Source organism: Micropterus dolomieu, linkage group LG17 (genome assembly GCF_021292245.1).
Source record: "Micropterus dolomieu isolate WLL.071019.BEF.003 ecotype Adirondacks linkage group LG17, ASM2129224v1, whole genome shotgun sequence".
NCBI lineage: Eukaryota > Metazoa > Chordata > Actinopteri > Centrarchiformes > Centrarchidae > Micropterus > Micropterus dolomieu.
Genome location: NC_060166.1, coordinates 12,925,016 through 12,947,885, shown reverse-complemented (window position 1 = coordinate 12,947,885; position 22,870 = coordinate 12,925,016). Strand labels below are relative to the sequence as shown.

Genomic DNA, 22,870 nt, shown 5'->3' with positions numbered 1-22,870 from the left:
ATTATAAATATTATCTCCTGAGATTACTCTGCAATTATATATTTGTAATACAAGTATTGTCTGTCACAGAGAGACACAGAAGCAATTTTTTTTTTTTTGTTAATTAAATTGTAGCATCGACAGGGTCAGTCAGCCCTGTACAGCTGGGGGCCCTAAGCAGGATAATTTGGGGCGCCCTGTTTGCAGTAGATGGACAGTGAAGTATTCATAGAAACAGCTACTGTATGCAATTATTAAGCTTATGCAATTTATTTGTACCTCTAGCAACACAATAGGCTGCTCTTTTACTGATAATTTAATAAACTCATTGAAATCATCATTCACTCACTCACTCATACAACTGCACTTGTCATTTTTACTTTTACTTTGTTTTTGTCTGAATGCTTACTGTTTGCTTACTGAAAATTTTAAAACGGCATTAACTGTAGCAGAAAGATAAAAGATTCTACAAAGCATTCTGCTGTACATTTTTACAGGATTATCTCTGCATCAAGATAATAATTCGGGCACATCATGAAAATCTACCAATGTAAAGTGCAACAACTTTGATACAACAATTCACTGCTGTACACAATAAATGTAATTGCTTAGTGGTCATGAAGGGTCAATACAAGATACAAATACTAGAATTCAAATACTTTGTGCAAATACAAGATTCAACAGGTTCAATCAGCAATATATTAAAATATAGGACCTCTTCAAACCAAGTCCTTGGTCCTTACTTGGTCAGAGAGATTTGATTACCACAAAGCAGGATCAATTGGTGGAGGTGGAGCAGATTTCACATAAACAAAGGACATCGGTTGGCATTCATCAGTTACCATTGGAGCTGTCGGGTAAAATTAGTCGGCTACTTACACACAATTTAATTTTCCAACAGAGATAAAAAGATAGTATCAAAAAAACAGGAAACTTAACGACTAAGATGTGTCCTAACCAAAAACATATTGTTAATTTACCATCAACATTACACTCTGTTGTGGTATCCTCTAGACCTGGACCAGGAAGTGCAGTAGATTTTATAATGGTCACACACATCTCCAGCTGCTGTGTGTGACCATTATAATATAGTCATTGTCATGTTTTGCCAAGCGCAGACAAAGGATTAAAGGGATTTGGACCCAAGCGCAGAACACACAGAAGGGAACACATGCAGTTTGTAGTGTTTATTAAGAAACCTCAAAGGTGAACAGGTGATGTAGAGGCAGGCTACAGTCCAAAACAAAGCAAACAAATCCAAACTGGTGCAGGCAATAATCCAAAGTGCAGAGTCCATAATGGTTCCAACAAGAGGAAAAGGAAAGAAGAGGAGCTTGAGACCTCAGGCAGGCAGCCTGGAGACAGGTTTGAAGAGGAGCTTTAGACCTCAAGTGGGAAGCCTGAGGGCAGAAAAGATGGGCAATCAGGAGGCAAAAGCCTCTGGAGGTCGGGTAGGAGGCAGTCAGTGTAACTGAAGAGCAAGACCGGAGCCTAAAATTGCTGGGGTGCGGGGCCGGAGTCCAGCAAGAGGGCAGTTCTAGCAGGCTGGGATGAAGGCAGATTATTGGCAGGCCAGAGTGCAGACTGGTATGTAACAGGCTGGAGACTTGGTGTGTTGGGGTGTTAATAAAGTTTGTCACCCACTCAGGAATCAAGTCCCTCAGCCAGGGCTTGGAAGATACCTTCTGGTGTGCCATAGAGTACAAAAGGCAGTCTTCGAACTGTATATAAGCCAGATCAGGAAAAAAGAAGGAGATCAAGTTCATCAGGAGTGGGTCCATAATGGTCAGATGTTCTGTCACGTTTTGCCAAGAGCAGACACAGTAGCAAAAGAATTTGGACCCAAACGCACAGGTGCAACAGTGTGTGTGTGTGTTTAGTCTTTATTAAGAAACCTCAAAGGTAAACAGGCTTACATAATGAAGAGGCAGTCCAAAACAAAGCAAACAAATCAAAACTGGTGCAGGAAATAATCCAAAGTGCGGACTCCATAATATATCCAATAACACAGGCACAAGAGACAGGTAGAAACACTTGACAAAGAACAAAGACAAGTCGACAACAGACAATGGGAGAAAAAGAGGGAGGTGATTAACGAGACACAGGTGGAAATAATAAGGATTGTGCCAACGAAACAGGGCCACCAGTTGGGACACATTGTGATATTTATTATCTCCCATCCTTTTATACAGTAGTAAAGCTCATAAATCTCTGGTTACAGCAGCTCATGAAAACCTCATCACTTAGATTTGACAGAATTACAATGAATAATATTCAGAACTGCACGATTGGCTCTAAATTCCCCCTTTATCAGCAGCATTGATGATGTATGATGTGAATCAACTATTTGACAATGCATGTAAATTTTTAAATTTTTTAAGCAAATGCTTTACAGTTTAATGCGTTTAATGTTTTCAGGTCCCGATGGCCAAATGGAACATCAGTGTGTAGAAGGCCTGAAGATGAGCCAGGTGAGAGAGAAACCAAGCGACCTCCCGTTTTAAACCAGCTGTTGCTATTAAAACTGTCATTATAGGATTTCTTTCCTTTTCTTGCTGCAGGGTTTTAAAGTGTCAGATGATGAAAATGACAAGAAGAAAGGGAAAATGAAGAAGAAGAAGAAGGACAAGAAGAAAAAGAAGAAGAAGGTATGTCAAAATGTCTGAAAAACAGCAGATTAAACAACAATAACTAACTGTCTTATTGGACTAGTATGTCACTAAATAAATACACATTAATGTGAATCACACTTTTCACCTTTATGTTTCTGAATATTGCACAGGGTTCGTCCTCTTCCTCATCTGACAGTTCATCCTCTGACAGTGAGGATGAAAAGAAGAAGAAGAAAAAGAAAAAGATGAAGAAAAAGAAGAAGAAGAAGAAGAAGGTGTGATTTAAAGAAAAAAAAAATTTGACACTATGCAGTTACAATATTACGCAGTGACTGTCTTGGTTGTCAACTGTCTCTGTGTCAATACAAACGATCACAATTGTTTTGTTTGTTCTTCTTTCACAGGACTCCAGCTCCTCTTCATCATCCTCTTCTGACAGCGAGGATGACAGGAAGAAAAAGAAAAAGAAGACAAAGGACAAGAAGAAGAAGAAACACAAAAAAAGGGTAAAGCAATGTGGATACATGATTTAGTATGTTTTCAGGTCAGGGGCGAAGCTGCTCATCATGTGATTCTCACAAGGCATTTCTCTTATTGTAAGAATGCTGTGTCAGGTCACAATTTTGTTTTTCTGCATACAGTGGAGTTTTTTTTTCATTATGCACCAAGTAAGTGAACTAAGTGAACATTATCAGGGTTAAATCCCATTTATTAATGCACCACTGTAGAGCAACATGTGTTCTCTTTTTTATAAATAGCAAACTGGATTACCTAACAGTGCGCATACCGTCTGAGAAAATGAGCAGTAGGTTCTATACCTGTAAGAGAATGGCATGAGAAGACACATACCACACTGTCTTTACACCCCGCCTCATATTGTTTGTCAGCTTGATTCAAATTGGATTCCATCACAGAGATATGAATGAGTCTGTAGACTCAGATTTGTTGTTGGTTTATCAACAAGTGATGGTGATGGCGCACTGGATAAGACACATGCCTTTGGTGTGAGAGACCTGGGTTTGAATCCACTGTGAGACACCATTGTGCCCCTAAGCAAGATATTTAACCCCTAGTTGCTCCAGAGGTGTGCGACCTGACATATTTAGCAATTGTAAGTCACTTAGGATAAAAGCATCAGCTATATTAATAAGTGTAAGTGTGTGTTTTTGTGTGTGCAGGTTTTGTATAGCTCTATGCATACAGTATATAGATTTGTAAGGGACTACACAGATCATGTTCATGTTTTTTACAGGATGAAGAGCAGAATGAGCCCAGCAGGGCTACTGCTCTTTCAGCAGCTGGTGAGTGTTTCCACTTTTTCATGACTTAAAAAAAAAAGACAGAATAACCATAACAACGCAACAAGGTTGATGCTGAACTGCTCTCCTTTTCTGCAGGTGTTGAGATTTTGATACCAGGTGGTGATGGAGACAAAAAGAAAGACCAAGATGACAAGGTGAAATACTTGCGCTGACTGTTTGGGTGCCACACATATGTACATGCACAAATGCACAGAAAATCATTTCTTCCCTTTGTCACGACAGGCCAAGAAAGAGCTTAAAGCAACAGAGGAAGGCGAACTGTGCAAAAACTCTGGTCTGGCTGGTATGTCTGCTGCTCTCTAACAAATCAGACATGGGTTGGAGGCTCGGAGAATCTGTTGTTGTTTTGGTTGTAATGAGGTTTCCTGTCCAGCAGGGGGGGCACATGCCTTTCCTCATGGTATTGAGGAAGGCCACCTGAGTGATGACGAGGGAGAAGGAGAGGGGGAAAAGGATAAGAAAAAGAAGAAGTTGAAGAAGAAGAAAAAGGTAAAATGAAGAATCTTTTTTAATGTGCATGACAATTGTTATAGTGCATTATCACCAACATAGCGTGTACTGATGCAGCGTTTACTACATAATAAAGTTATGTTGCAGGATAATCAAGATCAAAAGGCAACATGTTCTGTGTTTTTCAACAGGATTCTGGCTCATCTTCAGATAGTGATGGTGACAAAAAAGACAAGAAGAAAAGAAAAAAGAAGAAAGAAAAGGTATACAAAGCACTGTGGGAAATAGGTGCACTTGAATTTTTGTGTTACATTGCATCAAACAAGTAAACAGTATTGTATATTGCATGTTCACATTTTTTAATTAGGTGGAGCGGTGGATGGTGAATTTACTATATTCTTCTATAACAGATTCAGAAAGGTCTGTGTGCAGGCTAGGTGAATTGAAAACTCAAAATTGTCCATAAGTGTGTGAATGTGTGTGTGTCCGTCTAATACAATTATCATGTTTGCGGATATCAATGTGAATATTTGTGTTTCATTCATAGGACTCTCCCTGCAGCTCCTGTTCATCTGATAGCTCCTCTTCAGGCAGTGAAGATGACAAGAAGAAAAAGAAGAAGAAGGTGAAGAAGAAGAAGGTTTGTGTCTTCACACTTCTGCATATTACATTTTTTGTTCTCTTTCTATGTAATCCAAAAGCTTCATTCACATCTTTGCAGGATCCCAGCTCTTCCTCCTCCTCTGATAGCGAAGATGACATGAAGAAGAGGAAGAAGAAGAAGAAGAAGAAGAAGATGAAGAAGAAGAAGGATACGGTTTGTGTCTCAACACTTCTGTATATTACATGTTTTGTTCTTTTACTGTTTAATCTGAGTACTTCATTCTCTGCTTGCTCTTTTTCTTACATTATTACTTTCTTTACAGGATTCCAGCTCTTCCTCCTCCTCTGATAGCGAAGATGACAAGAAGAAGAAGAAGAAAAAGAAGACAAAGAAGAAGGATAAGGTTTGTGTCTTCACACTTCTGTATGTGACATTTTTTGTACTCTGCTTAATGTAATTACGTCACTCTCGGCTCTTTTTCTTTACAGGATTCCAGCTCTTCCTCCTCCTCTGATAGCGAAGATGACAAGAAGAAGAAGAAGAAGAAGAAGAAAAAGAAGATGAAGAAGAAGAAGGACAAGGTTTGTGTCTTCACACTTCAAACTGCGCATTACATGTTCTTTTGCTGTTTAATCTGATTACTTCATTCTCACCTTGCTGTTTCGTATTTTGTTTACAGGATTCCAGCTCTTCCTCGTCCTCTGATAGTGAAGATGACAAGAAGAAGAAGAAGAAAAAGAAGAAGAAGGTAAAAGATGTTTTTGTGTTGTCATGATGTTCCCTTTCCACTGTTGCTCTTTTGCTAATGTTGCAATCCTAATGCTCATAAACAGATCAGATGAAAGTAGCAGTTTATGTGACTAACCAGTGAAAATAAAAAATTCAATAAAGGATGCACTTCTGTTACTGACTGACTGTACTTTCTAGAAGTCCAGCTCTTCTGATGAAAGCTCCTCTTCCTCTGACAGTGATGGTGACAAGGTGAAATGACACACACACAAATATAATGTTCTGTAGTTAGTAAATTATTCATCTGCACCCAAGTTTACAAAGTTAAGAGAGATACACAGCTGCACAATTCGTCATGGGCACTTTTTTTTTACTTTAGAAAAAGAAGAAAAAGACAGATAAGAAAAAGGATAAGAAGAAGAAGAAGGTGAGAACATCTCATCCTTTGTTTTCCATTCCAGGTTTTTGTTTTTTTCTGACAAAATTGACAGAAATGTCCAAAAAGATTAAAGATTTAAAGTCAACCACAAACTCCAACATGTTCAAACGTCTGAAAATGGGAAAATGGAGCAGCTTGTCACTGTCGTAACAGAAGGATATGTCACCACTGCAAATTTTCTACTGTATGAATGAAATGTGATGTGCATAATCATTATTTCTTTTTCTGTGCAGGATTCTTCTTCTGACTCCTCCAGTGATTCTTCTAGTGATGACGATAAGAAGAAGAAAAAGATGAGGAAAAAAGATAAGAAAAAGAAGAAAAAGAAAGACAAGAAAAAGGTAAAGCAATGTGGATGTGTTGTATTTGTCACACAGGACGCCTCCTGCTAAATATATTTGTAAGTGCTATTTCCTGTCTATATTAAGATGGGGGAAAAATAGCATAACAGTAACACAGTTACCATATTTACATCCACCAAGCACTCAGATTCTTCTAGCAGTGAAGATGACAAGAAGAAGAAAAAGAAGAAGAAGAAAGACAAGAAAAAGAAGAAAGACAAGAAGAAGAAAAAGATGAAGGCGAAAAAGAAGGTAAATTTGGGAGTGATTTATGCTCATCTTTGTTTCAAAAAATATAGATGATGGAGTGTGGAGTGCTTTATATTTGAACAGGACTCGAGCTCTAGTTCATCGAGTTCATCTGACAGTGACAGTGACAAGGAAAATAAGAAGGACAAGAAGAAGAAAAAGGTATTTTGCTCATAATATGTGAATAGCATCAGTTTATGTCCCATGTGTGTCATGGGCTCCTGCTGCCATTCCCCATTTCTCCTCTATCATCTGTCAGCCCTCCTGTCTCCTCAACTCATCTCCAGCTACCATAATTATTCAATAAATCTTGTAACATTCACCTTCCTCTAAGTCTGTGTTCTGCCCTGGGGTCCCTCTTTGAATTAACTGCAACAACGTGAAAGTGAAATGACTGAATCTTATTGGTTTCCTGTTTGGCCTTCAGAGTCCAGGCTCATCAGGAAGTGAAAATGGAATGGAGAAAAAGATCGTAAGTTTGCTCTTAACATAAATTAAGTGAAAAGAGTATGGGTGATTAGAAATACATGATCCATTCTTGGGCCAAGCTGATACTTCCTCCAGCTGAGTAAACTGCTGCCTTGTTGATTTAATTCCAGGAAAGCCCAGACGGTGAGCGAAGCGGTGAGCCAAAAATGGAAGTTTCAGGGTCAGGTGGTGGCGGACGATTCACCCCCAGTGGAAGCAGCTCTAAGCTAGATGGCCCTCCTGTCACCTCATATGCGTCACTCCCGTCTAAACCCGTTGTGAAGCTGGATCCGCTGACTCCTTCAACTTTCTCCAAGCCCTCTGCCTTTGGCTCACCACTGAGTGTGGGTGATAGGCCCCTCATTCGCAGACCTCCCAGCCCCATGGAGTCCCTGATGCTGAGCTCAAGGAGTTATGGAGATGGAGGGACCCGTTCTACTTCCCACTTCACCTCTACTGACCTACTGAGAGGCTCCAAGCCTTACCAATAATAAAGTGTCATAGATCAAAATAGATGTTACTGATTTAAAAAAAAGCATGGCTTGCATGGCATTGCTGGAAGTTGAATGTGACCTGAGATCTGCTCTAATGATGCTCTCAGTTCATAAAATATGTTTTTGGCGTATTTTCAGGTGGAATATAGGTAACAGGGTAAGGATTAATTGTGACATGATGAAAAAGTTGAGGAAGATTAGATAAAACCATAATAAAACAATAATGATTTTATAATTTTTTGTAATTAGTAAGAAAAAGCTCATTTTTGGATGGAAATTTATAATCACGTGAAATAATGAATATAATACTTGCTTTGTGGAATAAAACAACATGATTTTGTTTTGTTTCCTGTTATTTTTATAAGTAGTAGTAGTAATAGTTGTCATCTTTTGTTAATTAAGTATAAAGTCATTTTGATGATGGCAGGCTTGTTGTCACTTTCACAATACAGTCGGACCCTTGTTGAGAAAGTGTGTCAAATCTTTTCAAATATATAAAAGCAGAAGATTTATGCTTGTGTGTGCAAGGCCTTCCTGGACTGATGAAGATGAATGAGAAATTTGCCATCAGCACAATCCCGATACTCACTAGGGTAAATGTGAATTTTACATCAGGTTCTGCAGCACCAGAGCAGGAACTAACAACATTGCCACCATAGCCATTTGGTGGCTTTGGATGTAGACATTTATATTGAGCTGTGGCATCTGAATGTAGAGGGAAATCTTAATAAAGTCTCTGACAGATGTTCTAGTAAAGTAATTAGTGATGCTTTAAATAACAATCCGCAAATTACAGTGAAAATATTTTGCACATACCAGCTACTGTTACTACAATGTACTTACAATGCAAAGAGGTGAACAAGGGGCTGCTTTATTTTACAGCCTGTGATGATGAATGACATGACACACAAGCTGTTCAAGGTTTGTTTTCATTGATGCATCCTACGTTGGTACCCAGTTCACACTGCTGCCCATTATATCATCCATCCAAGCTACCACATAATTGTATACAACTACAGGATACTACAGCTATATAGGTACATCCTTCTCCCTTTTTTTAATACCCTGTTGCAACAGCAATAACAACACTACATTAATAATAAAACAAATACTCCATATTTAAAAATGTGAACATTGTAATTTCCCTAAGAGCATATTTTAGCTTTTTGTTTTTAAAATAAATGATATCACAACCAGTGGTGGGAATTCACTATGTAGTCCTACATTTACTGAAGTACTGCACTTCAGTACAATTTGTAGCTACTTGATTCCGCTACTTTATGCTTCTGCCCAGAGAGAAATAATGTACTTTTATTAATTTTCTTGAATACAGTGTCCTTTTCCTTCATTCTTCTAAGATTTCCACACCCATGTTTAGGACTCAATAACTAATTAAACTAAGCTTTTTAAACTTTTTAAGATGGAGATTGACATTAAAATGGTATTTAGCCTGCATGTTATGGCATAAATGATGAAAAGTCAACATTAAAACACGTTCTGCATAATGACCACTTTGATATTTTAATTAATCTACAAACATTAAATGCATGACTTTTTCTTGTAGTGGAGTATTTTCAGTATTCATTCACCACTGATCACAGCTAATTTCATTGAAATATCTACACTGTTTTTCTTCTCTTTTTTCCCCGACCTACACCAATACTAGTCTCCATCCATCCATCGTCAACCGCTTGTCCCGCGTAGGCCTACAGGGTCGCGGGGGGCTGGAGCCCGCCTTTCGACATCGGACGAAAGGCGGGGTACACCCTGGCCAGGTCGCCAATCCATCGCAAACAACCAGTCACACCTAAGGACAATTAGGGTCACCAATCAACCTAGGCCGCATGTCTTTGGTATGTGGGCGGAAAGCAGGAGCGCCCGGAGAAAACCCACGCAGACACGGGGAGAACATGCAAACTCCTCACAGAAAGGCCGGGCCAGCCGCTTGTGTCATAGGCTATTTCTAAATGCCTCTTTAACACAAAGTCGTTAACGACCAAATACCATATTTTCCGGCACTTCCTGCACTCGAAAGTAGCCGCCTTGCGGTCAAGGAATTTACATGACACAAACTTGAATGTTTAATCCAGAGGCGGCGTCTGGGGGCGTGGTTAGGGTAGGTCACGTGGTTTAGGTGCAGGTTTCCTGCCTGTATGCATGCGCGGGTTCCTCTGTGGTAACTTGTTTGAGAAAGCAGAGGAGTCACAATGGACTTCAATCTGGAGTCAGGTAGGCTCAATTAATGTTGACTATATTAGGTAGGAATACCGTGAATGTTAATGTTTGATGTGTTGACTTCAACAACATTTTTTTAAGTCTTGGTAAGTGGAACTGAAAAGGAAAAGCATTTTAAGGCAGGTTTTGCACCTGGCAGCTTAAATAAATAGGCTATACAATATATTTAATATATTTATAGGCCTATATAAAACCACAATGTGTAAACAAAGACAGTCTAGGCCATGTCTGTTTTGTAAAAGAGGCTACTTTTGTTCTTGGTGACAGTAATTCTGATATTCTAACCTGCTCACCATCTGTCTCTTCTGCTTGTGTGCAGCTTTAGGTGGGGATGACGATGTGGTGAAGAAGGACGAGGCTCAGAAGGATGAGTTAAGTTTGAGAAAGAATAAGGACAAGGTAGGAGCTTTGTATGTCTACATTCTAACAAAGATGCTCGTTCAACTCAATGAGCGGAAGCGTAAGAGCAAACAACCATAAGAGCTTTTCTGAGAAGTTGAATTCAGGGAGACTGATATAAAGAGTTACTTCTCCAGTAAATCCTTAAAATATATTGATTAATAATGATTGCTGGACAGACACAATCCTCACAACTTAACCAACACAATCAATGGGCTGTCATTTTCTTTTAGGGGGACTGCAAGGGCAAGTCCGACAGCAAAAACAAGTCTGGAAGTAAGGACAAGTCTGACTGCAAGGACAAGTCCGGTAGTAAAGACAAGTCCGACAAAAAGCACAAGTCAAAGGACAAAGGTAAAGACGACAAGAAGAAGGACAAGAAGAAGCACAAGGAGAAAAAGGGACAAAAGGAGGGAAAAGAATCAGGCTCCTCATCTTCATCCTCCAGCGATGATGAGGTAGGCTCAAGGCTGCAGTTACTTGTTAGAGATCTCTTGCGAGATTTTATATAAAATAGCTTTACGCTAGTGAGCTAGGGCCTTGCTATGTTGGGTGTTTGGTACATTTTGGCACACCCAGAGACAATTTATTACACCTCAGGGCAATGTTTGTGAAAGTGTTGCCACATTACACTACACTGTACTTTATATTTCTCATGACGCCTTGATAGCAGCCTGCAATAAAATGCAGCTTCATAGGTGACATACCTATCACACCTCGTTTCAAAGGTTGCTGTGTGTTGAACATCCACAACAGGTAGCTAGGTAGGTAGGTACATTTATTGTCACAATATAACAGTTTATGTAATGAAATTGATAAAGAATCAATTATGAAAAATGGTAAACAGAAATAAACTATTCACTATATCACTGGAGCAGTGCTGAGGATGAAGATTCTGATAGCTTGGGGGGAAAGCTGCTCTGCAGTCTGGTGGTGCAGCAGCAGAAACTTCTATATCTCTTCCCAGAAGGCAGCAGGGTGAACAGGCTGTGGCTGGGTGGGTACTGTCCTTTAGTATCCTTTGGGCTCTGCATAGGCACCTCACCTCACCGATATCACTGATGCTCAGGAGATGGGTACCAATGATCTTCTGAACAGTTCATGCATCATCCGCTGCAGAGCCTTCCGGTCCTGGACCGTGCACATCCCATGCCAGTTTCTGATGTTTCCAGTCGGGATGCTTTCTATTCCTCTGTAAAAGCTGACAAGAACTTGGCATGGGAATTTGGCCTTAAGCTTCCTCAAGAAATACAGTCGTTTTTTTGGTTGTTTTTTTTCACCAGCGTGGAGAACCTGATTTGTCAGGTTCTCTGTGATGCTGATTCTCAGGAACCTGAAACTGTTCACCTGCTCCACCTCAGCTCCACTGGAGTAGACAGGAGTCTGTGTCTTTATCTCCTTCCTAAAATCAGTGATCAGCTCCTTACTTTTGCTGACGTTGAGAATAGGTTGTTCTCTGTGCACCACTCTGCAAGATTATCAGATCCTACTAGCAGTGCCAGTTTTAATCTGACACACCACACCCTCCTGTGGTGTGTATGCTGTTTTCATTTATAGCTCAAACTGTTGTCAAGTGACTTGACTGTCTTCCAGATCAATTTTTAGCTTGTTAACCTGGAGCCAATCTCAGAGCAACATCTCCTATCTCTTCACCTTCGTGCTAAATTTGTTTAACTATGTTGCAGGTTTATTCAGAGGAAAAATGTCGGTCACATTTGTGTGAATAATCGGTTTCCCATTCAACTGACTAAAGCAAAAGAGCAAAGGACCAAGCCCAGTGGGAGAGAAGAGAAAGATATGGCAGTCATAAAAGAGTTGTTGTTGTCTAATCACCGATCACCATTTTGGTGCTTGTTACGGCTCACACTGCTGCCACAACGATTCATATATTAAAGATAGAGAAAGAGCCATCAAGATGTTCTTTAATAAATAATGTATCCCTTCTGCAGTAATAGCTGTGTCCTTTTTGTCATTTCAGAAGTGATGCTTCCTGGGGGACCGGAGTGCTCTGTTAGTCTCTTATGATCTTGTCCATTGCCAAAGTGTGTGTGTGGCGAGTGTGCAGTAGCACCAACTTCTCTTCATGTTCTTTCACTGGTGTCACAGAAATATGTTGCTTGTGTAAACAAATCTGATTACAAGAATTAAATGTTGTAACAACAAACAAAATGCCTGCAGGATTTTCATCTCCCTGCAGGGTTCTTCTGTCAAGTGAAGGGTGTTTTTTTCACCACAAGATGGCAGCGTTATCCACGTTAGAGGTCAATCAAAGTTTAAAGTCCAAGTAGAAGATTTTTTGATATTTAGATTTTATTAATACAAAACATATAGACGGTGTTGTTGTTTCTCATTGTAATTGATTGTAATCAATATCGCTGAAATTACCGAAATAGATTCTATAAAAAAAGATATAAGAAAAGATATATAGTTCTTTTCCTTAAGTAAAAGTAGAAATACCACAGTGTGAAAATACTGAACTTTCAACTAAAGGTTCTGTATTTACATTTTACATAAAAATACAGAACTTCTATTATCAATTATGTGCTCATTATGAAGAAGAACTTGTAAGTGTAATACTTTATTGTTATTGCTGATGCATTATGGTGTATAAGCAGCATTTTAATGTTGGAGCTTGTCAGGTGGAAGTAGAGTGAAGTAATGCACATACAAATACAAACTTTATTTTGCAAAAGTGCATCATATTTAACAAAATATTATATTTTGAAGATAAAATCTTAATCTGTAAAGTAATTAGTAACTATATCAGCCAGATAAATATAGCAGAGTAAAGAGTACATTTTCTTCTGAAATGAAATAGGAATAGGAAAAATAAGTAAATAGAAGTAAAAATAATGTTTTAGGATTACCCGTTTACCTGACATCAATATTCAAGTTATCCTGAACTCTGGCCAGAATTTTAAGGAGAAGACAATTGCAACATTTAGCATTGGGGATCTCCTTCAGGTCTTTTGAATCTTTTATGGGGGAGCAGAAAAAAGAAAAATGGAGCTGTTTCAGAAAGAAATGAATAATAAATCAAGCCTGCATCGTTCGGTGGCTGCTGAAGAAACCCAATGTAACCCATCCATCAGGTTCAAACCTTTACTTGATTTGAACCTGTAATACTGAAGGGAGAAATCAATGGATGATTTGCAAGAAGATATTCTTGATCAGTTGCTATAAAAACATAAATTGTTTTGAAGAACAGTATTTTCAAACAGATTAACTAAAGCTGATACAAATAGCAATTCAAGAATTCTCACTCAAAGTCAACCACCATCAAAACCATGTGGATCCACATCACATTTTGCAAATGCTTACATAGTCTTTTCAAAACTGTTAAATTGAAGTTCAAAATCTAACATACATTCAAATGGACTGCAGTTCGCAAAATTACAAACACACCATTGAAATACATTCAAAATCCTGAAAAAAGATGGTTATGGAGACAAATAGTGAATTAATATTGATTGAAATTAGGCTATGTCCCCAATCTCAGTTACAGCCCTACCCCGGTCCTTTCCTGCCGCCGTAGGCAACTTGCTGCTCTTTAATCCCATTTTTTTATTCATGGAGTTGGAAAGTTTTTGACCATATTGCAGACAATCAGATGTCCCCTCTCAATGCCATGAATGCTGGATGTGAGGACATACGCAGAGGATTGCCACGTTTGGGTCCGGCATGCCAAAAGGTTCTTTCCCGGTGTTCCCCGGCAAGGGAGAACATTACTGTAGGTATGAATGTGGCCAAACGCAAGAGACCGAGTGGACTAACATGAGGTGTGTCTTTTGTTTTGTTTTTTGAGCAAACAATTACAGTACTGTAGTTTATTTTGAATTACTTCATGGCAAAGACAAAGCACATAGAAGCTTTTCCTGTTTTCCTGTTACATTTCTATAACTTCCTGTTGTATACTGTAGTGAATTCTATAAAGACTTACTATTCTTACAGTCTTTCATAATGGGAACTTTGTTCACTGTAAAATAAGACAATGTCATCAAAATATTCAGAAGAAGCATTGTGCATTTTAATGTCTTTCACACACAGAGAGGTGACACTCACATACAGTGTATCTGCTGCTCTTGTTGCCCTTTGTGTGTGACAGACAGAGTGAAGAACTCACTGTGTGCCCATAGTTACATTACTCAGAACGCAGGTCCTGATATCAAGCAATCAAAGAGGGTGATGAATGCTAGCATCATCATGGCAGAACATGAAAATGTTTCTTACTTAGCAGAAATATACAGTCTTGTGATTTATATCATTGATTATGTATTAGGCTGTACATATTATTATATTTACTGTAAAAGGTGCCATGTATCTAGGCCTAGGTATGCAGAATACCAAATGTATTCTGTTCTATTGTGTTCTGTTCTATTCTATTCTATTGTGTGGGTCGTTCTGAGATCGCACCGCAGGAGGGCACGAACGTCTCTCTCTCTGCACTGGCGTCAGCGGTCTCCCAGCAACAGCAGAGCTCGAGCTCATCTCAATCATCCTCTGCTGAGCGCAAACTACAACAGGAAGCCAGGTGGATTTTACCTGGAAAATAAAAGCACACTTTGGAGAGTTTCTGGCAGCCCCATTGATGGTATGCCTGTTTTCTAAGGCTGAACACCTTCCGGTATTTCTACTGTAGGACTGGATGCAGAGTGGAGTAAAGTGGTGTAACCATGAAGCAAAGGAGCTGGATTGTTTGTTTAAAAAACTTAAGCATTTCTCTTTATTTTATTGTCAGTGCAGAGATCACACATGAAATCCCCCCTGACTGACGGACTGAAACTTTCGCCACCTCATGGCCATGTTGTGACAGTGGGCAGGTTTTTAGAAAGCGCCCGAAGGAGAGACGACTGCCCTTTGGATAGAAATTCTGTTCTTTTTTCCCCCCGAATATTTGAACTTGTCACTTTTTTTGGCTTTCATGTCTCATGCCATTACAAGGTACAGTTAGCCTACTTTTGTTCAAGGAAACTGTGAGACCTCAGGCATTGGGCTAAAGCTGAGAACCAGTCACTGAACAGTCACGAACCAGTGTTCAGTGTTCAAGTTTCATAACTCGGATCTATGGATAGCCTGGATTCCTAGAATTCTCCTTTGGGGAATTGGATTTGGAGTATGTGGTCCTAAACAGCAAGTTTGTTGACCTAATATTACTTCTTGGTGCATGCAGGTTTGAGTTTATTATAATTTACTTGACTGTTTGTTGTAATATTATAGCTATAGCCTACATGAAATATTGAAAAGAGACCTTTCTATGGCATATGTTAAGTAGGTTCCTATGAATGCTATAGGAGGTTTCCTGTAGTTCATAGAAAGGCAACCATCAATAAATGAGCAACATGAAAGTATATTCATGCAAATATGATGTCGGCTAATGAATAAAAATATTTAAAATGCACTATCAGGATGTTAAATAGCTGTACTTTAAAAATGAATGAGTTCCCTGAAATCACATAACGTCCAAATCTTTATCAGAAAAATAGCAAAGCAGAGCAGAAAAAAATCTACAAAATGCCAGTAATTCCTAGAGCCTGGTGTCAGGACAAAAAAAAGTGTTTCCACTGTACCATAGACACACACACGTACACACACACAGTGGACGGTGTCTTGTCAGAAGCAGGTTGTCAGACAAAGAAAACAAGGGATAAGGTTTGTGTCTTCACTCTTGTGTATATGCATTTTTTTGTAATCGTGTTGTTTAATGTGATTAAATCATTCTCAGCTCTCTACCTTTACAGGATTCCAGCTCTTCCTCCTCCACTGAGAGTGAAGATGACAAGAAGAAGATGAAGAAGAAGAAGAAGAAGAAGAAGAAGAAGAAGAAGAAGAAGAAAACGATAGGAAGGAGAAAAAGACGGTATATTAGGGTGTGATTTATGCTAATTTTTTGTTTCACAAATGATAAATGTTTGAGTGTTGAATGCTTTATATTTGAGCAGGACTCCAGCTCAAGTTCATTTGACAGATCCAGTGACAATAACAAGAAAAATAAGAAGGACAAGAAGAAGAAGAAGGCAAATTGCTCATAAAATGTGAATAGCATCAGATTATGGCCCATGTATGTCATGCCCTCCTCTACCATCTGATAAATTCAGTCCTCCTGTCTCCTCAACCCAACTCCACCTACCTTAAAGCTACGGTGGCCAACACGCTCTGTCGGCTCTTGTGCTAAATATTACCTGTGGTCCTGCATTTGTGGGGTTTCCTTGGCACAGGGGATTCGACCCCCGGATCCCCCTGCCTGCTTGTTGAAGTGTCCTTGGGTAAGACACTGAACCCCAAATTGCTCCTGTTGGCTGTGCCATCAGTGTGTGTATGTGAATGAATGTTGTTTCCTTTCTGTTGGGTAGTTACAAATTAGCGTTAATGGGTGAATGTGATGTAGTGTAAAGTGCTTTGAGTGGTCGCAAAGAAGGCGCTATACAAATACAGATCATTTGTCCAAATGTCACTTATCTTCTTACTTCTAACAAACCAGACTTCTTCTTGTTGTTCTTCTTTGTCTTTGTCTTCTTCTTTCTTATTCAGTGATGAAAGGCAATGGGGCCTAAGGCTCAGGCGGTTGTTGACTTTCCGCCCCCAGTGACAACAACTCTAAACCAGATGGCCCTCCTGTCACCTCATACACGTCACTCCCCTCCAAACCTGTTTTGAAACAGGATCCGCTGACTCCTTCAACTTTCTCCAAGCCCTCTGCCTTTGGCTCCCCGCTGAGTGTGGGTGATAGGCAGACCTCCCAGCCCCAAGGAGTTTTGGAGATGGAGGGACCCGTTCCACTTCCTACCTCTACTGACCTACTGAGAGGCTCCAAGCAAAAACAGGGCTTACATGAAATTGCAGGAAGTTGAATGTGACCTGAGATTTGCTCTAATGATGATCTATGTATCTATGTGCCTTGATTTTATGCACGAAAAATAGGAGGTCTCATCATGCAAAATGTAATGTTTTTGTTATGTTTAGTAGTAGTAGTAATAGTTGTCATCTTTTGTTAATTAAGTATAAAGTCATTTTGATGATGGCAGGGTTGTTGTCACTTTCACAATACAGTCGGACCCTTGGTGAGAAAATGTGTCAAATCTTTTCAAATATATAAAAGCAGAAGATTTATGCTTGTGTGTACAAGGACTTTTGGTGGCTTTGGGTGTAGACATTTATATTGAGCTGTGGCATCTGAATGTAGAGGGAAATGAGAATAAAGTCTCTGACAGATGTTTTAGTGAAGTAATTGGAGATGCTTCAGATTACAGCCTGCAAATTACTGTGTAAAAATTTTGAACATTAAAGTGAAATACTGACTAGAAACACTCTAGTCACTATGTATGTTTACTGAAGTACTGCACTTCAGTACAGTTTTCAGGTACCTGTACTTCACTTAAGAGTTTTCCTTTTGTGCTACTTCATACTATTACTCCACCACATTTCAGAGATAAATATTGTACTTTTTACTCCTCTACATTTATCTTTGTAGATTAACATATATCATTGTGCAAACACTGCAAAAAATGTGGAAAATGTTCCATTGCGGTGAGACAAAACTTGATTCTCACATCCATTTCTAATTTACAGTATTCATGGAAAAATACTTAAAAGGAGTTAGTGAGTTATTAGTTGATTTTGTAAAATGAATATAAAGACACAATAAGACCCTCATATAAAATAGTTAAATCAGCTCCACCTTGATAAATTAACATGAAAATGCTATTTAGGTAGCCTACATGTTAATGCATAGGTGATAAAACTTCAGTGTTACACACTTTGTGGATAATAAGTACTTTTTACTTTTGATACTTTATGTAGGCTTACATTAATACACTGCTCAAAAAAATAAAGGGAACACTTAAACAACACAATGTAACTCCAAGTCAATCACACTCCTGTGAAATCAAACTGTCCACTTAGGAAGCAACACTGATTGACAATCAATTTCACATGCTGTTGTGCAAATGGAATAGACAACAGGTGGAAATTATAGGAAATTTGCAAGACACCCCCAATAGAGGAGTGGTTCTGCAGGTGGTGACCACAGATCACTTCTCAGTTCCTATGCTTCCTGGCTGATGTTTTAGTCACTTTTGAATGCTGGCGGTGCTTTCACTCTAGTGGTAGCATGAGATGGAGTCTACAACCCACACAAGTGGCTCAGGTAGTGCAGCTCATCCAGGATGGCACATCAATGCGAGCTGTGGCAAGAAGGTTTGCTGTGTCTGTCAGCGTAGTGTCCAGAGCATGGAGGCGCTACCAGGAGACAGGCCAGACGCCGTGGAGAACGTTCTGCTGCCTGCAACATCCTCCAGCATGACCGGGTTTGCGGTGGGTCAGTAATGGTGTGGGGTGGCATTTCTTTTGGGGGCCGCACAGACCTCCATGTGCTCGCCAGAGGTAGCCTGACTGCCATTAGGTACCGAGATGAGATCCTCAGACCCCTTGTGAGACCATATGCTGGTGCGGTTGGCCCTGGGTTCCTCCTAATGCAAGACAATGCTAGACCTCATGTGGCTGGAGTGTGTCAGCAGTTCCTGCAAGAGGAAGGCATTGATGCTATGGACTGGCCCACCCGTTCCCCAGACCTGAATCCAATTGAGCACATCTGAGACATCATGTCTCGCTCCATCCATCAACGCCACATTGCACCACAGACTGTCCAGGAGTTGACGGATGCTTTAGTCCAGGTCTGGGAGGAGATCCCTCAGGAGACCACCGCCACTTCATCAGGAGCATGCCCAGGCGTTGTAGGGAGGTTATACAGGCACGTGGAGGCCACACACACACTAATGAGCCTCATTTAGACTTGTTTTAAGGACATTACATCAAAGTTGGATCGGCCTGTAGTGTGGTTTTCCACTTTGATTTTGAGTGTGACTCCAAATCCAGACCTCCATGGGTTGATAGATTTGATTTCCATTGATAATTTGTGTGTGATTTTGTTGTCAGCACATTCAACTATGTAAAGAAAGGAGTATTTAATGACATTATTTCATTCATTCAGATCTAGGATGTGTTATTTTAGTGTTCCCTTTATTTTTTTGAGCAGTGTATAATAATCTCTCCAGAGTGTACCACGCCTTGCCTTTCGTCTGATATCAAATGGGATTGGCTCCATCCCCTCACCCCCCCTCCTGTGGGGGCGTGGTTAGAGCAGGTGACATGCTTTAGGTGCGGTCAATCCAGGTTTCCTGCTTGTGAGGTTTCTTAAGCGTACAGACAGGAGTCACAATGGATCTGTCAGCAGGTAGGCTTAAATTAATGTTTACTGTATTTAGTAGGAATACCATGAATGTTATTTTGCACCGGGCAACACAATTAAAGGTCCAATACAGCCCCAGCAAGGTGTATTTTATTTGAAGTTGTACTTTTGCTATGTAAATTGGCTGCTTTTACCTGATTTTAATTTTCACATTTATTTTAAGCTGAATTTTCAAAACTGCTCGCAATCTGTCTCTCTCTGCTCATGTGCAGCTATAGGTGGGGATGAAGATGTGGTGAAGAAGGAGCAGGCTCAGAAGGATGAGTTAAGTTGGCCCTGGGGGAAAAAGGATAAGGACAAGGTAAGAACTTTGAATGTGTAAATTCTCACAAAGATGCTAGTGTGACTACATGAGAATCTGGGAAGCATAAAAGAGCTTTCGTAGTCTTTCATAGAGTCTTTTGTTGTAAGAATCTACTAGTTATTATAGCTGTATTTTGGAAGCAAGACCAAGTGTCTATTGCCTGAAAAAAGTTGCTTCTCTGGTAAATTCTTAGCTACATCAATTAATAATGATTACTTGACTCGAACACAATCCTTAAGATCAAATCAACACAGTCAAGGATTTATTCAATGTCAACTTTTTTCATTTTTTAGGGGGACTCAAAGGGAAAGTCCGACAGTAAGGACAAGTCTGGAAGTAAGGACAAGTCCGACAGTAAGGACAAGTCTGGAAGTAAGGACAAGTCCGACAGTAAGGACAAGTCTGGAAGTAAGGACAAGTCTGACAAAAAGGGAAAGGACAAAGGCAAAGACGACAAGAAGAAGGACAAGAAGAAAAAGGGACACAAGGAGGGAAAAAAATCAGGCTCCTCATCTTCAGGCTCCAGCGATGATGAGGTAGGGCCAAGGCTGCAGATAATTGGTAGACATGTCTTGCTAGTAAAATTTTTAACACATAAATAGCTTTACTCTTTGCAAACTAGGGCCTTGCTATGTGGAATTTATGGCACAGTAAGCACCCAACTTTTATTGCCACGTTACACTTGTGTAGCTTGTAGTTCCCAAAACATTTTGCAACATGCAAAAAAATGCAGCTGTACAGGTGACATACGTGTCACACCTTGTTTCAAAGTGTAGTGTATGTAGGACATCCACAACAGGTCTTACCAGCAGAACCAGTTGTAATCAGATCAGACACACCACACCCACCAGTGTGTTATCATTCATGGCTTTTACTAATGTCAAGTGGATCTTCCAGATCCATTTTAATCTAGCCAATCTCAGAGCAACTACTAACTTCTACAGTTAAATTAATAATAATAATAGCAATAATGATAATAATAATAATTTTGATTTCTATAGCACTTTTCTTAATCACCATCAGACTAAATTGGTTTCACTTTCTTGCAAGTATATTCAGAGGAAATCAAACGTTTTGGTCACATTTGTGTGAATAATAGGTTTCCCATTCAAATGACTAAAGCAAAAAGAGCAAAGAAGCCATAGACAGTATATAAAAAGAAAGAAGCCCTGTGCGGGAGAGAAGAGACAGATAGGGCAGTCATAAAAGCTGTTGTTGTCCAATCACCTCCATGGGAGTGAGCACATCTTCTCAGACCTGTCATGGCCTGACTAGACATCATAACATTCCTGGTACAAAAAAATTCTTATCTTTAATAATCATGTGTCCTTTTTGTCATTTCAGAAGTGATGCTTCCTGGGGGACCAGACTGCTCTGTTAGTCTCTTATGATCTTGTCCATTGCCAAAGTGTGTGTGTGGCGAGTGTGCAGTAGCACCAACTTCTCTTCATGTTCTTTCACTGGTGTCACAGAAATATGTTGCTTGTGTAAACAAATCTGATTACAAGAATTAAATGTTGTAAAAACAAACAAAATGCCTGCAGGATTTTCATCTCCCTGCAGGGTTCTTCTGTCAAGTGAAGGGTGTTTTCTTCACCACAAGATGGCAGCGTTATCCATGTTAGAGGTCAATCAAAGTTTAAAGTCCAAGTAGAAGATTTTTTGATATTTAGATTTTATTAATACAAAAACATATAGACGGTGTTGTTGTTTCTCATTGTAATTGATTGCAATCAATATCGCTGAAATTACCGAAATAGATTCTCTTTTGAAAAGATATATAGTTCTTTTCCTTAAGTAAAAGTAGAAATACCACAGTGTGAAAATACCGAACTTTCAGCTAAAGGTTCTGCATTTACATTTTTACATAAAAATACAGAACTTATATTATCAATATGTGCTCATTATGAAGAAGAACTTGTAAGATGACTTGTACGATGCAGCACTAAACAAAGGGTCACCCGTTTACCTGACATATATATTCAAGTTATCCTGAACTCTGGCCAGGACTTTAAGGAGAAGAGAATTGCAACATTTAGCATTGGGGATCTCCTTCAGGTCTTTTGAATCTTTTATGGGGGAGCAGAAAAAAGAAAAAGAAAATGGAGCTGTTTCAGAAAGGAATCAATAATAAATCAAGCCTGCATCTTTCAGTGGCTGCTGAAGAAACCCAATGTAACCCATCCATCATGTTCAAACCTTTATTTGATTTGAACCTGTAATACTGAAGGGAGAAATCAATGGATGATTTTTAAGAAGAGATTCTTGATGAATTGAGCTGGTCAAAATGTATGAGGAAAGGACGTCTCTTTTCAGAACAGCATGTTTGCTATCTCTTTTCCACATTTCCTTACTGTTGTAACTTGAGTCAATTGCATTTGTCCACAGCTTCTGGCAAATGATAACCAAATCACCAAACTTCAGTCCACATTAAAGACTACTGGTGCAATCATAATCTATCAATATATGCTACAAAATTCAATTTCCAGATTAACTAAAGCTGAAACAATCTGCAACCATTTTGATAGTCGATTTTCCCTTTCAGTCATTTTGTAAGCCAAAATATGAAATTTCTTCTCATTCCAGATTCTCAAGTGTGAGTCTTTGCTACTGTATTTGGGGTTTGAACTGTTGGTCAGACATAACATTCTTTCGCTGTTCTCTGACTTTTCATAAAGCAAAGGAGTTTTTAATAATAATAGTAATTAATAACTAAAAGAAGCTTACAGTTACTGGAGTTAGTTTTTCATAATTGCTAACAAGCATTTTTCAATACTGAGTTTTTACTTTTTCAAAAATCTTCACGCTGTTAGCACAACAGATGTATATATGTGGACCAAACTGTGACTGACTCTTGCATTCTGTAACACAAAATGCATTGGTTTAGCACAAATGACATTCAGACGAAGACAAAATCATATAATATTGGAAATATTTGCTACAAATGGTGTATTTATAATAATAATACATTTTATTTGTAATGCAATTTATCTGTGGACTT

The 22,870-nt window shown here is 39.2% G+C and overlaps 3 protein-coding genes across 5 annotated transcripts in view; all 3 read left to right on the top strand.

Moving 5' to 3' along the window:
* Nucleotides 1-8,027, top strand: part of LOC123986066 (cylicin-2-like) — a 15,025-nt gene extending 6,998 nt beyond the window's left edge. Inside the window, exons 6-21 of the mRNA XM_046074141.1 lie at nt 2,398-2,450; nt 3,844-3,892; nt 3,989-4,047; nt 4,136-4,196; nt 4,574-4,626; nt 4,911-5,003; nt 5,290-5,370; nt 5,456-5,548; nt 5,647-5,715; nt 5,895-5,948; nt 6,076-6,123; nt 6,369-6,476; nt 6,618-6,728; nt 6,810-6,887; nt 7,153-7,197; nt 7,325-8,027. Of these exons, the coding sequence (XP_045930097.1) occupies nt 2,398-2,450; nt 3,844-3,892; nt 3,989-4,047; nt 4,136-4,196; nt 4,574-4,626; nt 4,911-5,003; nt 5,290-5,370; nt 5,456-5,548; nt 5,647-5,715; nt 5,895-5,948; nt 6,076-6,123; nt 6,369-6,476; nt 6,618-6,728; nt 6,810-6,887; nt 7,153-7,197; nt 7,325-7,684 (1,415 nt within the window). The 3' untranslated portion in view covers nt 7,685-8,027. The remainder of the gene's footprint in view (nt 1-2,397; nt 2,451-3,843; nt 3,893-3,988; nt 4,048-4,135; nt 4,197-4,573; nt 4,627-4,910; nt 5,004-5,289; nt 5,371-5,455; nt 5,549-5,646; nt 5,716-5,894; nt 5,949-6,075; nt 6,124-6,368; nt 6,477-6,617; nt 6,729-6,809; nt 6,888-7,152; nt 7,198-7,324) is intronic.
* Nucleotides 8,028-9,605: 1,578 nt separating this feature from the next.
* Nucleotides 9,606-12,495, top strand: LOC123986417 (general transcription factor IIF subunit 1-like). 2 transcript variants are annotated; one of them, XM_046074660.1, is made up of 4 exons: nt 9,606-9,916; nt 10,242-10,321; nt 10,555-10,779; nt 12,303-12,495. In XM_046074660.1, exons 1-4 carry the CDS (start codon nt 9,895-9,897, stop codon nt 12,303-12,305), a joined length of 330 nt encoding a protein of 109 aa, XP_045930616.1. In that variant the 5' UTR covers nt 9,606-9,894; the 3' UTR covers nt 12,306-12,495. The 2 variants fall into 2 exon arrangements, with proteins under 2 accessions (XP_045930616.1, XP_045930615.1); XM_046074659.1 differs by having other exon boundaries at nt 9,609-9,916; nt 12,300-12,495.
* Nucleotides 12,496-19,316: 6,821 nt separating this feature from the next.
* Nucleotides 19,317-21,418, top strand: LOC123986437 (putative uncharacterized protein DDB_G0292636). Of its 2 annotated transcripts, XM_046074685.1 has the most exons (5): nt 19,317-19,550; nt 19,778-19,866; nt 20,163-20,192; nt 20,229-20,405; nt 21,214-21,418. In XM_046074685.1, exons 1-5 carry the CDS (start codon nt 19,535-19,537, stop codon nt 21,217-21,219), a joined length of 318 nt encoding a protein of 105 aa, XP_045930641.1. In that variant the 5' UTR covers nt 19,317-19,534; the 3' UTR covers nt 21,220-21,418. The 2 variants fall into 2 exon arrangements, with proteins under 2 accessions (XP_045930641.1, XP_045930640.1); XM_046074684.1 differs by having other exon boundaries at nt 19,357-19,550; nt 20,163-20,405; nt 21,214-21,411.
* Nucleotides 21,419-22,870: the final 1,452 nt, after the last annotated feature.

Coding starts and splice junctions, on each gene's coding strand:
- LOC123986417 (XM_046074659.1), top strand. CDS start 9,895: ATGGACTTCAATCTGGAGTCAG. Junction 9,917..10,241: donor GGACTTCAATCTGGAGTCAG/GTAGGCTCAATT, acceptor GCTTGTGTGCAG/CTTTAGGTGGGGATGACGAT. Junction 10,322..10,554: donor TGAGAAAGAATAAGGACAAG/GTAGGAGCTTTG, acceptor ATTTTCTTTTAG/GGGGACTGCAAGGGCAAGTC.
- LOC123986437 (XM_046074684.1), top strand. Junction 19,867..20,162: donor GGAAAAAGGATAAGGACAAG/GTAAGAACTTTG, acceptor TTCATTTTTTAG/GGGGACTCAAAGGGAAAGTC.